The sequence below is a fragment of the Juglans regia genome, chromosome 13 (genome assembly GCF_001411555.2).
Source record: "Juglans regia cultivar Chandler chromosome 13, Walnut 2.0, whole genome shotgun sequence".
NCBI lineage: Eukaryota > Viridiplantae > Streptophyta > Magnoliopsida > Fagales > Juglandaceae > Juglans > Juglans regia.
The window spans coordinates 8,354,401-8,371,499 of NC_049913.1; the positions used below are offsets into that span (position 1 = coordinate 8,354,401).

At 34.8% G+C, this 17,099-nt stretch overlaps 1 protein-coding gene across 2 annotated transcripts; it reads right to left on the minus strand.

The window, feature by feature from the left end:
• Positions 1-4,886: 4,886 nt before the first annotated feature.
• Positions 4,887-12,314, minus strand: LOC109001214 (RNA polymerase II C-terminal domain phosphatase-like 3). 2 transcript variants are annotated; one of them, XM_018978409.2, is made up of 12 exons: positions 11,317-12,314; positions 11,056-11,188; positions 10,864-10,919; positions 10,710-10,770; positions 9,171-10,604; positions 7,733-8,341; positions 7,500-7,646; positions 7,127-7,395; positions 6,902-7,013; positions 6,562-6,819; positions 6,063-6,109; positions 4,887-5,894 (listed from the first exon to the last, which is right to left on the minus strand). In XM_018978409.2, the coding sequence occupies exons 1-12, from the start codon at positions 11,994-11,996 to the stop codon at positions 5,801-5,803; spliced, it is 3,900 nt and encodes a 1,299-aa protein (XP_018833954.2). In that variant the 5' UTR covers positions 11,997-12,314; the 3' UTR covers positions 4,887-5,800. The 2 variants fall into 2 exon arrangements, with proteins under 2 accessions (XP_018833954.2, XP_018833953.2); XM_018978408.2 differs by having other exon boundaries at positions 7,733-8,350.
• Between the last annotated feature and the right edge of the window lie 4,785 nt (positions 12,315-17,099).

A 17,099-nucleotide genomic window follows, 5' to 3' on the forward strand; every position in this document is an offset into this window, starting at 1 on the left:
ATATCCCTCGTGACATAGTAAATAATACATTTGGTACAGCAAATAAGCATTGACACAATACATAGGATTGAAACAGCAAATAAGCATTGACAGAGCACAATGACATTGAAACATAACATAACATTGAAACAAAACATAACAATAGGTCTACACAAACCAACCCAAAGCATTGACACAACACATGGCATTGAAACGTAACACATCATTGAAACAGACCATAGCAATGAGTCTGCACAAGGACATTGAAACATAATATAGCAATGGATATGCACAGATCAACCCAAAGCATTGACACATCACATACCATTGATACACACACGAAGCATGCAAACAGAACATAGTAATGGGTCTGTACAAACCAACCCGTGAGTGTATAGACCAATCTTGGCATCAATCGAAACATCACATAGCAATCAAACCAAACAAAACACGAATAATCTCAATGAACATAGCAGTAATACTCATTTCCAACAAGAAAAATGCACAAATTGAACCCATCATTGTAACCCGTGAGAAATCTAGAGTTTTTTTTTTATCAAAATCCTAGATCTCAAAATCTAGCCATGGAGGAACTATATAAGGGGTTAAATGAGGTAGAGAACCTTGGTGCAGGAAACCATGAATGAAGGATCTCACGTGGAGGAGAGTTCACCATTGAAGAAGCCGAACAGTCATGACTACATAATGAGCAAAGGGGAACCCAAAAAATGGAGGAAATCGAATGCAAAGGAAGGGATTGAACTTATAGTGATGAGAGGATGGAGATGAAGTTGTTGATGGTGGCCGCGGTGTGAGGGAGGGGCCCAAACCACGAACATAGCCAACAGTCGAAGGAGGGGGACGCGGGAGGGAACCCATAAACCAACCAACGAGAACGGTTTGGGGATGAACAGTCAATCCCCATATTTGGGATCCACTGTAGCATCCCCATCCATTCACCACAAAATGAAGAATGTAATGGAGAGGGATTTGGGGCAAAATCTCCAAATTTTGAGATTTTGGAGATTTAGAGAACAGACTATGACTACTCTTAGTTGGTCAAAGATAAAGTGTACCTATAGTAAATAGAAACATTGACGTTTATTATTATTGGATTAATTTGGCTTAAGGAGTGGGAAAATCAATGAATATATTCGGTTAAATTTTAAACAAATAAGATGAACTTATTTTTCATAATAATTAATCTTATCGATCAAGCTTCAATAAAATATCTTTAGTAAAAATTAATGATAAGTATTAAATTTGTAAAAAGATTTTATAAAAATAAATTAATAAATTGATGTAGTATAATAGATTACGTCATATATATTTTACATTAAATGTAGTTCTACAATTTGATGTTCATATCCAATCATATCAATTTGTAAAACTTGTTTTTATAAAATGTGGAAGGGATATTTCCCTCCTCCCCCCCTAGCCCACTATAGCCCACTAGGTTGGGCCTGGATAAGTCATTGAAGCCCATCCTGGCTTAGACCATACCCTCTCAAGGCCTAAGAATTACCAAAAGAACCCGACCCACAAACTATATTAGTAGAAAGGAGATGCATCATGCGGAAAACAAGTCGGGGGGATAGACAGGACGTGCCGGCCCTAACACTTGCCAGTGACACATGGCATTAAAATATCTACGCCAATAGGTGAACGGAAAATGCGAGCAACCCTCCATTCTCTGACGATGGGAAAGAGAAATGACCGCGCCGATCACCTACCATTGAGACGCCACCCAAGGAGCTACACCGCATTAATGACACTAGCTCAGACGCCACGCCGCATTAAAGGCCATGACTGGGGCAACTGTGGGCATGATGCAGACTTCTGAGACAAGGTATGCGATGTCCCTCGAAACTTCTTATTAAAGTCATGCATCATGTACGATAAGTCTCTGAACCCTCTAATTCTCCTGTCATTCTCCAAGAATAATAAGTATTGACTTTGACATCGGAAGCTCCTCAGACACTCTCGAGCCCACCTTTGTCTCCATGTTTGCAAGTAGAAAGATCCTAACCTAAGTTGCTAGAGCTTAGTTCATGTGTACGAAACACAACATTGACAAACTATTTTTGTAGACTAAAACAATTACCAAAATTCATTAACTCTCAACCAAACAAGCTACCAAGTATGGAAAAAGTAGTTTCATTAGATTTGAAAGAAAAGGAATTCGAAATATAAATTATCCAAGTTGATGAACCGACGAATATAGGAAGCGAAAAATATAAGTGGAAGCCGTAAGGAGAGTCCTTTTAAGAGTTGGACTCATTTGGGGAGTGAGATAAGATGATAATTTTGTGAATAGTAGTAAGATAATTTATAAATAGTAGTGAGATAGTTTGAATTGAGTATTTTTTAGATTTTGGAAAAGAAGATAGAAAAAATTGAATAAAAATATTATAGAGTTAAAATATTGTTAGAATATAGGTTTTTAATATTATTTTTGTTTAGAAATTTGAAAAAGTTGAATTATTTTTTATTTTTTGTTTAAAAGTTTAGGAAAGTTGTAATAATTAATTTAAAAAACTGTAATGATTAGTTTGAAAAAGCTGTAATGATTAGTTTAAAAATTTTGTACTTGAATTATATTTGAGAATGAGACGGGATTAAATGAGAATTTTGAAATGAGATCTATTTCTAAATAAATCCTAAAAGAATTAAGCGAAGTGGTTATACTCACTCAAAACAAAGAATGAAACAAATAAGAATGAAACAAAGTGGTTATACTCACTTGATTTAAGACTTACGACAATCTAAAAAATTAAGAGTAGTGTTATATATGCTTATAATTTTACATATAAAACTAATTTTATTTTTAACATATCAATAACTAATATGTCAGCACGTTGAAAGTGGACTATTATTCAAATCATTTGTTGTTTTCTATTTACCTTCTATTTTTTCTATTAATTTTAAGCTATCAAGAGTAGTGAAAACGATTATGTCTAAGAGCACTGGCAGCGGCTTTGGTAAAATGAAGATTTCTCTAAAATTTGAATGGACTGGGAGTAGAATCGCTGGCATTGGATTCGGTAAAGCTGAAATCTCAAGCTTTGAGCTACAGGAAATTTAGTTTTATCTTCATATTTGAAGATTTACTATTCATGAGTCTATCCCATTATTTTATTACAAAATATAGCAGACTACTAATTTAGATTTGAAAATTAATTTGTGAAATGTGTTTGTTGGGTAATTAGGCTGAGAAAAAAAAATTAGATAGGAAATAATAATTTAAGTATCAAATTAAATTATTAATATATATATGGTTAGTATAATTGTAAAATAAAAAAAAATAAAAAAATAATATTATTATTAAAAAAATAATATAATATTATATTTTGATAAATCCAATAGCTAATTCAATATGAGATTATGGATAGAGAGGTTTTGAATTTATGGAAAATATGTACTTTTCATCAAATTTTAAAGATAATTTTGATGAAGCCAATGCTAATGCTCTAATCCACCACCTTGGAAAGGGAAAAAGGGTTGTCTTCGTCTTCTTAATCTGTATTTTACTCTTGCTATAATCTTAAAGTGAGATAAACCAAATCGAAAATATTTAATAAAAATAATTCTATCTTGGTACAGTTTGAATAGTGAGTTGAGATGAAAATTGAATAAAATATTATTTTTTAATATTATTATTGTTTTGAGATTTTGAAAAAATTGAATTGTTTATTATATTTTATATGAGAATTTTAGAAAGTTATAATGATAAAATAAGATGAAACATTTTTATTATCTAAAAAGTGCCTTAGCATCCCACACACCACCCCTCTTTTAATTTTTTTTTTGTTCATAAAAAGTATATAGTATATGGATGATAAGTAGAATATCTCAATTAGTTTAACAGGAATAAAATAGAATGATGAGCATTTTTTTTTTTTTTTTGGCTCTTGAATGATTTGCCAGAATAGTTCCTAGAAGAATAATCATGGAAACGTAATTTTTACAGAACGTAAATTAGATATTATCAGACCTTTTTAGGCAATGATTATACAACTCTCCTATGTTACCATATAAAATATGCAACCTATTCATGTTATCATAGACAGATTATGTAATAATTGAATAAAAACTCTCTATCAGATTTGAATCTCCTAGACTATTTATTTGAACTCTAGGACCAAGAGTAATTAATATATGTCTCTCCCACTCTATGCCTCTCCCCTAATCCTAAAATTCTGATAAAAAATAAAAGTCTGACTCGGTCCCCGTCATATTTTCTACCTATAATAAGTATATGATATGCTTGCAGAGTCAAGCTTCATTTACGCAAGCGACGCAAGGCAGCCTCCTACAGATAGAGAAGCAAACCGGTATATGGGGGGCGTTTTGGATTCACAGTTCTTGTGGTCCTCACTCCTCTCAGTTTTAGACCAATTTGGTATATTACATTACAGATCTGCTGAACAGCTTCAATCTCCAATTCAAGAAAGAAAATGATACTCTCACCGAAGATGGATATCGACAAAGTGTACGATCAGCATTTGTATGTATTTATTTTTTAGTATTTTTTTTAAAAAAAAAAAAGATACTAACACAAATGGTTTTAAAAAAAATTAAAAATTAAAACATTATGAATACACCATTAGAATTTAGATACCCTTTTATCGGTGGATGTACCACTGTCCATTCAAGAAAGGTTCAAGGGGAGAATCAAGTGAATTATGGAGAGGTCCTTTGCCATAAATCCACAGTGGCGGCTCATCATTTCCATAGCCATAAAACTAATTCGGTCTTCATTGTCGTTTACGGAAACTAATTCATCGTCGTTAACGCAATTAATCTATCTATAACTCTATTATCTTATTTTCGAGATATAGTTAGTTTCTGCTATCTTTTGACAATAAAGAATCTATTTTTTGGTGCTTCTGAAAAATGCTTGCAGATTCCCAAAACTCGGCATTTTATTGTCTTTGGTGGAATGCCTTGAACCATTAAAATATACATAATTAAAATAAAATAACGAAAAAAGGGCTGTCTACGAAAGAAACTAAGAAAAAACAGCTAGATATACGTTTCAATTTGTTCCCTGAGGAATTCTTCACGTCAAGCCCAGTTGTTTCCGTTGGATGCCTAAACTTACCGTTCGAGTCGTGTAGTAAGGAAACAGGGGAACCGCCCAAGTCCGTTAGATTTATCAGAGAATCCATGAACCAGGAATTGCAAATATCAAACTAATCTCTCCGCACTCCACACCAGGACGAGCCAACGAAAATGTCTGTACAAATGGAGGTTAAGATTAATCCCATTTGTCCTCTCCCTACCATTCAGGTCTCTCCCTCTCTCAATGTCTTCTTGTTTCAATATATATTATGAATTTCACACAATTAAGTATTTCAAAGAAGCTCCAGTTGGGTCAGTATCTCTTTCATACCGTTTTTAACCTTTTTATCTTTCGTATTACTTTTTTGAATCTCCCAACCTGAACAATAATCAGCTGTGTTCCCCAGAGGCCGATGCATTGATTCACAGCATTTGTCAAGGCCACAAGCAATCTCGATCCAAAATCTTGCCGCAGTGAGGATTTTAGTCGCAGCTAAACCACATCCATCTTGGTCAACGACCACATAGATACTCTCTTCCCCTAAATTTAGTAACCCACCCAATAAAGAAAAAGTTCGAGACTAGCAAATTTGGCGAGCTTTGAAAGGGAAAATGCAGCCGCCAGCTGTAAGGGATTGGATAGCATGAACTGAAAACTATGCCAACATTCTCATGGCTAGCCTGATCCTACCTAGCATTAGCTCACTATCCATCTCCAGCTATCCCAACTTTTGATTTTATGTTTGTTAGGTTTTAGTTAACCAACGGGGGATATGGAGGATATTGTTTGTGGTTTAATGGCAAAATCTCGTTCATTTGCCCTCCGGTAAAGCAATGCTGATGCTTCCACCCTGTTTTTACAGCAAAAGAAAGGCAAAAGGGGGGAAACAAGCGTAGAAACAGGGGAAGGGAGAAAAGCCAAGTCAGTTCCTAAAACAGACGACTACTTGAAAATAATAATAATAATAATAAATGAGAAAGAAACATAAATTTCCCTGACTCGGATAAAGTAATCTTACCAGCCTGGATATACAACAAATCTTCCAGTAGAAAGAGCCCAATTCACCTGTTCATAACAATAGATAAGCAAGTTTTACTTTAAATGCACATCCAATCTTTTTTTTTCACAACTATATGAACAAGTGTGTAAAATATTTAAAATTGGGTACCGTCATTTTTGTAAAAAAAAAGTTTCTAAGATAATTGGGCACATCATGCATCTGCCCAAGATTTTTATTTTTTTATTGGCACCGGGTGTTTAGGAATAGCGTCCCAACTAATCCCAAGGGTGCACAGACCCTCGTCAAGAAGTTTTCCGCAAGTGCACTTTGGGTAATTCAAGAGAAAAGTCCTCCAGTCAGATAGTCCCTAGAAATTGTTTGCACCTAAGAGGATTCGAATATTAGACCTAGAGGCATACCACCAAGACCAAGGCCTATACCACTCGAGCTAACCTCTAGGAGTTACCAAGATTTTTTATTTTTTTATTTTTTATGTTCAAACAAAGTGATGCAATACCTTATCAGTTCCAAGAGAATTGGCAACTACATGTGTAACCTGTTCATCTATTTGATTGGTGCATACAGCACCAAACTGTTCAGCTGTCTGCCACAATGGGTGTAGGTGAGGATTGGCTTCGCCAACTGGAAAAACCCTGCTAAATACAATACGACAGCCAGACAAAATCTTCCGCTGTTCTGCAGCTAGTATATTTCTTACATCAACTTCATCTAAGGAATGGTGGGAGAAAAAGTTTTGATGTATTCTCTCAATAACCTATTTGAACATAAGACAAATGGTCAGCGGAGTGTAATTAATCATTTGCAGATTCTCTACGCAGGTTAAAAAATAGCCTTACCCCCAAAGAGGATGCCAAAGTTCCCTCTTCTGGTCTCTCATCATGGTCAATCTCAAGCAGAGAAGGACCTAGAAGCCCAAATTGGCGTCTACTACACGGAAAGTACGTATACCTGTAATAAATCCATGCATTATTAGCATTTGGTTAAGAGAATGAGGCTGCCTAAGCAAAGTATAAAATCACTTACAGAAATCACATATTCTTTATTGAATACAGGTAACTAACCTTTCTACAACTATCAAGTTCAGTTTGTTATGTGGCCAAACCCTCACAGAATCATCTATAATTACAACAGCTGATTCCATACCCAGAACCCCTTCCAGATCCTTACTCTTTGGAACCCTCTCGTCACCATCAATAAGATCCCCATCATCCCCCCTAGAGATAACTCGTCCAGCAAACAGAACCCCTTTTGGATCAAGCACTTTTGCCATCTCTGTAGCATACAGCTTGTTCCCCATGGTGTACAGATGCAGCTCAAAAAGCTTGCTAGCCTAAAATACAAACATATATCGCATTGAGTGCTTCACATTGAACTCAAGTGCCCATTGGTTATTTAGGCAACAAAAAAGAAAAGAGATTAATCGATCAAATTTACCTTCTCCAAAAAAGTCCAAATACCAGGTCGTAGTTTGGTCCACATTCCCATGTGCGGAAAGCGGAAGAGGTGCCTCTGCGGTTTTTCACGATCTTGTTCCTCTTTTTTTCTCAATATCTCATCATGAACATGATCTACTTCCCCAAACTGAAAAAGATGAGTCAAATTAAAAAGATATTACAAAACAAGCATTCTCCATGGACCAGCACTAGATAATGAAAAAAAGTTGTAACCTTTGCTGAATTGAGTAGCGTGTGATCCAGATCTAAGACAAGGCAGAGCTTGTGTGCAGCAAACATTTTCTTCTGTTCTTCTATCCTCCTTGCCCTCTCTCTCTGGATGGCAGCTTTTTGCTGGTCATCATATCCTTCGAATAAATGCTCAACATCCCCCCACATGTTTTCTGATCGAGAAGCAATTGCTACACCTACTTCAAGTGCTGTACTTATCAAAGACCGCTGGTCCTCAGAATTTGAAGCTACAACTTTCACATCTACTTTGTCCGACTTAACTTGTACTGTTTCCGAAGACATATTCTGAGAAATTATTGGAGTTGTTGATGCTTGAGAAACAGAAATAATATCAGCAATATTTTTCAGATTCTTTGTGAACTGCCGAGCAATGTCAGGTGGTGCAACTGATTGTGAATGCACTGACTTTGCATCTGCCTCACCCTCTTGCTTTTGGGCATTCAGGTTGTCCTTACTTCCCTGGGTGCTTGATGTAGGAGGCACAATAATTTTGATGTGCTCATGTCCCGAGCTTGGATGCTTGTGAAGTGAATTGCCATGGAGGATACGACGAGGGTCACGGGGTTTCATGCGAATTTTACCTGTGTCTTCCTGCAGGCACTGTCATTGTTAAGCATGCATCAAGCTATACTCAAAAGAAGCAAGCATAGTAATAATTGATTTTTCATTTAAAATGTTTAGCAACTTTATGGTCTAATTTTACTTAATTGTTTGTGAGGTGATGATTCAATAAAAAAACTGTCTTAGTTTTCTAGATAAGTGTCAAAAGCATCTGTTATGTAAATTTATCACTCTTTTTTATGAAGTCGACTACTTTTATATATCACATAACCAACTGAAACGTTTAGAGAAATCAATTTTAAGATCAAGCAAACTAACAAAAAATTATTTCAAACAAGCTAATAAAAGTAAAATTAAAAGAATAATGATAGGGTTACTACTCTATTACTACCCATTTACTACTCAAATTGTATTTGATTTTTTTTTTATTTTTTATTTTACTTAATGGTTAAGGAAGTGAATATTAATAAAATTATATATTTTTTAATTTTTTCTTAATGATTAAGGATGGTAACAAAATACTTAAAAGAAAATGATAAAAAAAATAAAAAAAATTTAAATGTGCTTGAGTAGTAGGTGGGTAGTAACCCTATCACTACCCAAATTAAAATCCCTCTTGAGGTTACCAATCATATTTCCATTTATATGCAACTTATTGCACCTATCAATAAAGATTTCTTAGTTATCAAAAAAAAAGAAATGGGCAAAAAGAAATGAGGAATATAGAAGCCGGATTCAAACAAGAGATAAGCTCTTAAACCAGCACAAAGAACAAACCCAGACTTAAAAAGCACATGCTTAATGCTTAAATCATTTCTGTACTCTGAAAGAGTAGGAAATAGATAAATCAACTGCTCACCATGGGATCTACCAGTGAAGGGTTCTGTAGTGTTCCTGTTGGTTTCTGCAAAAGCCCTGAGGCCTTTGATGGAGCAACATTCACCAAGGGAGCTGCTCCCAGTATAGAGGTTGAGCATGCAGGTAGTGTCGTGATTTTTGCAGGATCAGCAGAGTTTTGCAAGGCATCTACTGCTAATCTCTGTTGTCCCCCCATCTTAAGTATATTTAGCAGCATAGTTGGATTCACAGCAATATCTTTCAATAAAGCAGGCAAAGAAGCTGTGGTGCTGGTACCTGTCACCAACACGTTGTCATTTCTACTAATTGTTTCATTGTTATTGGCACAACTAGAGCTTGAACAACTTACAACCTCAGCCATTTTTCTGGGATCAACTTCTGCTTTCTCCATGAACTGGTTTCTGTTCATTAACTGAGGTCCAACCGTACCGGTGTCGTCCAACCAGCCACCACTACCAGACACATTTTTCACATCCTTAACAACTCCAGAATTTTCCAATCCAATCCTTTGCCTTTTCAATGCATGACCTTCCAAAGTAGGCTCCTCAACAGTTTTTTGCTTTCTTGAGCTAATTGTTCCAACAGGTTCCACTTTGGGTGTGTTGTGCACCAAAGATAAGGGGCGTTGGTTGAGATCTAAAGCACTCAGATCAGAATTGGCTAACCGAAGCCTTGGGTCTCTGCTCTTTGCCAAAGCTTTTGATATGATATTAGAGCCAGAGGATGCAGTTGTAGCATTCTTAGTAGTGATCAGTCCTTGCATGCTGGAACTGTTCGTGGAGGGAGTAACAGGTTGCCCCAGAATGGGTGGATTAACATTTCTTAAATTACCACTACTGGAAGAACTGGAAACCTCCCCACCAGTGTCACCATCCCCATCATCACATTCTTCTGAAGGGGTTGGGCTGGGAAGTCTATCACTTGTAAAGAAGGAATTTCGCCCAAATTTTTGTTGATAATTAGAAAAAGCTTTGAGAGCATCAGTTTCATAAATACGCAATTTAGGTTCTTCAGTGTCGTGCGCCACCTTAGCTGTGGGCAACAATGGGTTAGCCATACCTTCTCCAACAGTCATTACTTTGAGCACAGGGAAGCACGATGGTGCTTCTCGTGTGGGTGATGGGAGACTGTCTGCATCGTGATCCTTGTGAAGGTCTAACAATGGGAGCAAAGCTCCTCTACTCTTAAAGCTAGAAATACCTGGTCTCAAAACTTCAGATAGAATGTTTGGGTTACTATGAACCAAGGATCCAGCAGCCACAGAATCTGAAGATAACTTATTAGAAGAAGTCAATTCAAGAGCATCACTTTTGGCTAAAGCATCAGAATCCTTATTATTAGCCTCATCAATTGCTGTCATTTCATAATGTTTAACACTATCTGTAGAGCTCAATAATGGATCCACAGAATCCACAGAGGGCTTCATGACCTCTATCTGTGAACAAGACACAAAATTTTAGTTTACAACATCAACATCTTCCTACGCTAAAAACAAGCAAGGGCAGAAAATTTCAATAAACCAGGTTAGATATAACCGCACCTCTTTCATCTGCTCAGACGAAAATAAAGGGGGATTAAAGTTCTTGACATAAGAAATTAACCTGTCACCAAAATGAAACAAATGAGATGACTAAATAATTGATGGCATCGAATTTCAAATAAATTAAAGAATAAGCATAGAAAATGATTAAAACCTCAACAAATTGTCTTTATTCTGTTCCTTTTGATCATTATTCATGGAGCAGAAAACCTGAAATTAAACAATTATTGAATCTCTACAATGTTTAAAACCAGCACCTTTGAACTCATCAAGAGTACTTAAAAAACAAAATTATACTCGGTGATGATAACAATGTAGCAAGTTCAAAAACGCAGGGGTGCCTTACAGAATTGACTGCTTGAATCGCAGTGAACGACAATTGAACAAGAGCATCCTTGAGGGGAACATGATTTTCAGAAAACACTTTCTTCAAGCTCTCCAAAGTTTTGTGCATTCGGGAGCAAACTTCTCCAAATGATCTAGAACAAATAAATCAACCATAAATGTCAAACCCAAAAGTAAATCAATTGTCAAAACAACCCAACTGTAAGTGTTAGAAATAAGGCAAGTCACCCAACACACTCAAAACGCAATACCATTAACTTACTTCTCTGCTTCTATCACAGTCACACTCTCCAGAGCTTCCAAAATCGAAGTCACTCGCTTGTCCGAAACAATCTCTGAATTCTCAACATTTACAATCTCATTACACAAAACCGCTTCGTCTTTAACTACGTCAGTCTCGGCCCCCTTATCTACCGGCTCAGAATCCAAATCAATCTCACCCTCCTCCAATTCCCCTTCCTCCTTATCCACATCCACAACCTTCACATCCACGTCGTCCCCATTGTCATTGTCAATCACCATTTCATCAATTCCCTTTGAGTTGGAATTTGGAAGAGCAGAGGATTGCTTCGATTTCTCGTCGGGGTCAACCTCCGCCTCCATCACGAAAATCTCATTCAGAGGTTTATTCTGCACGGCCTGTGCCCACGCTAGATTATACAAGCTCGAAGCATAGCCACGAGAAACCTGGTACTGATACAGATCCTGCACCGTCCAAACCCTAGTCCCGGCTATTGGTTTCGACGAGACAGTATTTGTTGCAGTAATACTCTCCTGCTTTTTGAAATCTTCCTCTGTGATCTCCTCCACCGAAGCTGTATCAGAAATCTCACCTTCTTCCACATCTTCGACCTTAGTCTCATCCTTCCCCATCTCACCTAGGGTTTCTTCAATCCCCTCAGAATTATTCCACTCAAAACAATTCGATCCAGCAACGACCATATATTAAAATCTTATTCAAGATTCTACAAAAACCATCGAATTCAAATCCGATACTTCAGGGATCTGATCTTCACCGGATCTTACAAGTTGCACAAAATTACGTTAGGGTTTTTTGTTCAATATCTCAAAGATCTAATTTAAACAATAAAATTATACTCGAGTTTAAAAGAAAGATTCAAAATTGGTGAGAGATCTTGATGTAAGATGTGATCTGATAAGCTTGAGACGGTGAATCTGAAGACTATTTCCTGCGGCTCGAGAAAATAGAAGATGAAGGTTTTGCATTAACATGCATTAAACGAAAGAGGGATGTAGAGGGGAAGATGAGTGCGAAAAGGGGTAGGATTAGAAGGACGAAGAAAATCTAGGACATGACAGAGTTTGAATCTGGGTCGTACACGTCAGCGATCCGGAAAAAGCAGAATGTATTGGTGAGTGCTAGACCGTAAGAGCATTCCCATCCGATTTTCTAAATTTTTCTCTAAATTTTAGCTAAAAAGGACACTCCTTATAATTTTATCTTAAATTTTACTCATTTTTAAAAAACCTTCTACATCTCAATCCCTATCCTTTCTCTATTCTATTAAAATAATATTCTTCTATTATTTCTTTATTTCTTTTTTCTCTCACTTCCATTTTCAAACTTCACTACTTAATATTTTTTCTTATGTTTTGAACTATTATTATAGTGAATATTTTAAATAAAAATTTAAATTATTTTTTAAGGGTTTAATAATATTTTTAAAATTATTATTTTTATATTTTAGTAATTATTTAAATTATTTTTAAAAATATTATTTAAAAGTATAATAAATATGAGTATAAGAGAAAATGTAGTTGATTGAAAAAAGAATTTCTTTTATTTATTTAAATAAAATATTAATAAAAAATAATTTAGGGGATGAATAGTGGTTCCCACTGTTCATTTCCTAAATCAAAATCTTAAAATAGGGAATGGGATGGGAGGGAGTTTTTGAGTTTTTTCCTAAAATTTTCCCTATAATTTAGAGATAATAGTGTTTTAGGCATCCGGATGGGGATGCTCTAAGCTTTCACACCCCTTTTTCAAATCTTTCTTCAAAATTTAACAAACTCCACTTCTGAGTCTTACGTAGGGAAAAAATAAACTCCACTTTTTTTCTTTTTGTTTTTTTCAAATTCTTAGGTTGTGTTTGAATGTTGAATTGAGATGATAAAATATTGTTAAAATATTATTTTTTAATATTATTATTATTTTAAAATTTAAAAAAATTAAATTATTTATTATATTTTATATTAATATTTAAAAAAATTATAACGATGAGTTGAAATGAATTGTGATTAATTTGAGATCCAAACGAAGCCTTAGACTGTTAAAGAAACGAAAAATGTTAAGGAGGCCGATAATTTGGCCCGAATAATTGCTGCTCTAGATATTTGATAGTTTTAAATTAATTGAATAAAATATTATTTTTTAATAGTATTATTATTTTGAACTTTAAAAAAAAAAATTATTTATTATATTTTAAATAAAAATTTAAAAAATTATAATAATGAGATGAGATGAGACTATCTCTAATCTAAACATGTCGTAATCATCATGCATTTCTATTGTTTCTTTTTAAATATATATATGTATTAAAAAAAAAAAAACAGAAATATATCTTCTGTACATTTCTTTAGTGCAAACCTTCTATTCCTGTAGAGGGATCGAAAAATATAATAATAGTTAATCACAAAAAATAAAAGAATTTAAAAAATTATCGAATCAAAATCTTATCTAATTGAAAAATTCTATTTATACTTATAATTTTATACATATAACTATACATGCCGATGCGTCAGTTATTGAAATTGTAAAGATTTTAAATTTTAAAATTTGAATTAGAAAATAAAAAACAGATAAAAATAAGTAAGATACTCAATATGTATAATATTGTACGTAAAATTATACCAACGTGTACTCTTTTTTAAATTTGTCATGGTCAATCTACTCACAAAATATAACAAAACAAGTCTCATTCTTTTCCAATATTTGAAAATTTTTGAATTTTTTTACTAACCAAGCATTCCCTAAAGCATTGTCTTCCTTAATTTTATCAAGAAGTTTTAAGACGAAAAATTGATGAATGCATAAAGTATGACGTTTTAATAAAAGACTCAAACTATATGACATATATTTTAAAATGATTAGTTAATGATGTAATTAGAATCTCATTAAAATTTTATAAAGAGCGATAATTTTTTATTTATAATCAATGTGAGATCTCATACACCACCTACTATTATCTTTATTATATGGGATAATATTAAAATCTATCCCTTCTTAAATTCTCAACGTTTCTATTGGATCTATCTGTTATAGGTGACACGACTCAAGTATCACATTTCTTGTAAAAAAAAATGATTGGAATTATTATTAGGCTTTTATTTCTATTGTTGAGGTTGATATTTATAGACTTGAACTAGACCTAGGATATAATGATCGGTACCAAGTAAGAAAACGTGTATGCTTAAAGGAGTAAGTATGTGAGGCACCAGGAGAAAATATCGAAAAATTAGAATCTTGGAATATCATATTTAACATAATGATCAGTGATTAAATTAGATGTGGAAATGATGTGATGGATAAGTATTCTAGACTTTTCTTTAGGCAAAGTAAATTTTGAAGACCAAACTTTTTATAAGAGGGGAGAATCATGTCATAACCAAGATTTTTCACAAGCCATCTCGACAACCCAAGCCCTAGTTTCTAAAAGTACTATACGCACCGTTTTGTCAAAAGATTTCCTTCTTCCCTTCATTTTTTTCCTCCCTCCCAATGGTTAGTTTCTCCTCTCCTGCTACATACATCTCCCCGTCCCCGTAATTTTCTCCCCCGTTTCCACCTTTCCCAAGTCCCTGCAGTTGGGTTTTCTCGCCATTTTTCTCTTAACAGATCCCCTTACACTCCCTCTCCCTCTTTTACGAGTTTTCTTTTGGTCGTGTGGTGCTGCGATTCGGTGGGTCTGTAGACTTTTGGTTGTCATTGAGCCTCCATCTCACGAAACAACCTCTCAGGACCTACGTGAACCCCTCTGTCCATCTGCCATACAACGCCGCCACCACCTCATCCCACGAAAAATCCACACAGCCGCGTCTTGGCGTTATTAGCTGTTGCACCACCATCACCACTCACGCACCCAACCGTAAACCACCAGGTACGAAGCCCAGCTGTGCCCAACCACCGTAACCCTCCATCATCAACCTCTCTCCCTCAGCCCTTCTATCACCTAGGTCTAAGCCACTGCATTGTTGTCGCTGCCTTCCTCAGCTATAAAGGCATCGTAGGTCAGCTTCTAGTTTTGGAAACACATAGCTGCAAACCATTGCACCATCATCGCGCCTAAGCCGAGAGCTTCTGTTTTAGGAAGTCGAAACAGAGCAAGTTTTTGTTCGGGTCTCAGTCCTCCACCGTGCATTTGCTGCAGAAACCGTCAACGGAAGGCTTTCATGATCGCCGTGCGCTTCATGGAGACATGCGGACAAACCAAGACCACCGTGGGTACGTATCCCTCCCCTATTTAGCCTCTTCAAGCTGCCCAGCTCCACACAAACTGAAAGCCTCACCCTGTTCGGCCGCTGCCTTGCACCATGGCGGCACCAGCAACTCCTCTCCACTCCCTTACCATGAAGCCCACAAAGTAAATGGTCCGAAAGTCCTTACGTGATCTCTCCTCCACGCTAGTTCTTTCTCGGTAAGCCTCTGCCACCCGCTCTGCTATACACAAACAGCTCCTTGTTTTCAAATAAAATGAAAGTGATTTCTTTGAGCCTCCCGGAAAGCTCATTACGCAAAGTAAACTTTTGAGATGAAATCTCATTTATTTCCCTTTGAGTTATAAGCCAAATTATAATGTGTTTTGAAATTGTATTTTTGTTTGGGTTTGGTTTTACGATGGGCATAAGTTTAAGTGGGCTTCGTCTCATTTTATATTTAACAGAAAATATTTAAAAATTAAAATTATATTAGTTTATATTAAATTTTTCGTTTACAATTGAATTTCAATTGTAAATAGTAAGTATTTAACTTTATTTTGAACGCTTCCAATCTGATCAGGTATGTTTTATTAAACGAAATTATGTTGTTTACTTTAATAGATTTTATTATAATTATGTCAAATGAATATTAAACTGGAAATGTATTTTACATTGGCTTAATATTTTAAGTTGGGTTATGTTAACCCAAAAACTTTATTTTTCTTATAGAAAATAATTAAGGAGTTAAATTATATTATCTAGTATTAAATTTTTATAGTTAGTTTTCAATAGTAAATAATTTAGAGTTTATTATCTTAATTAGAGAAATTAAGTGGATATCGATGAATTTGAAAAGTAATGGTATTTTAAGGTTATAAGAATTTTAGGTTTTGAGAAATTAAAATAGGTTACTTAAGTATTTCAATTTCAATTATGAGATACGTGTTCAATTAAAAATTTATTCAAGTTACATGACTATTTTATAGGTAATGATTAATATTCTCTTAGTACTATTGTGAGGAAATTCATAAAAGTTGAAAAGTCCAGGTAAATAGGATTCTCGTACTAAACTTTGTATAAAAAGAAAATTAAACTAAGATTGATTTTATGTAAAGAAAATATATGCATGTTATGTTTTGAAAAGAAATGTGAAAAAATCTCAATTGTGTGTTATGCATTACTCATGAAATCTGTATAAAAGATAAAGTATTTTTTGACATGACCGGTGTGACATGAGTAATATTTTGACATGCTATTTCTGAAGTGTGCAAAAGAGTAAATATGAAATCTGAAAACTTTGTACATGTTATATAAAGATGCTCTAAATCCGTTTTAATTATGTGAAAATTATATGAATTGAATATGTTCAGTACTCTGTTTAATATGATATGAAATCTGAAAAACCTTTGACGTTATTTTATGATTATGTTATATGGTTGATACCAACATCTCTGATATGAGTGCACCTACTTTGAAAATAAAGTGATTTTTTTGCATGGTCTTTCATGTGTGCATACTCGAGTCTCTGAAAATGAATAAGGGAAAGATTCACATTTTGATACTGTTTGGTTTGGCTACCAGAGATAACACAACCCTACCACGGAG

Bases quoted from the DNA above. Each gene is read 5' to 3' on its own strand.
- LOC109001214 (XM_018978408.2), bottom strand. From the start codon at position 11,996: ATGGTCGTTGCTGGATCGAATTGTTTTGAGTGGAATAATTCTGAGGGG. The intron at 10,920-11,055 runs GTAAGGCACCCC...GTTTAATTTCAG, and splicing joins CGATTCAAGCAGTCAATTCT to GTTTTCTGCTCCATGAATAA. The intron at 10,771-10,863 runs GTTTTAATCATT...TTTTGGTGACAG, and splicing joins AATAAAGACAATTTGTTGAG to GTTAATTTCTTATGTCAAGA.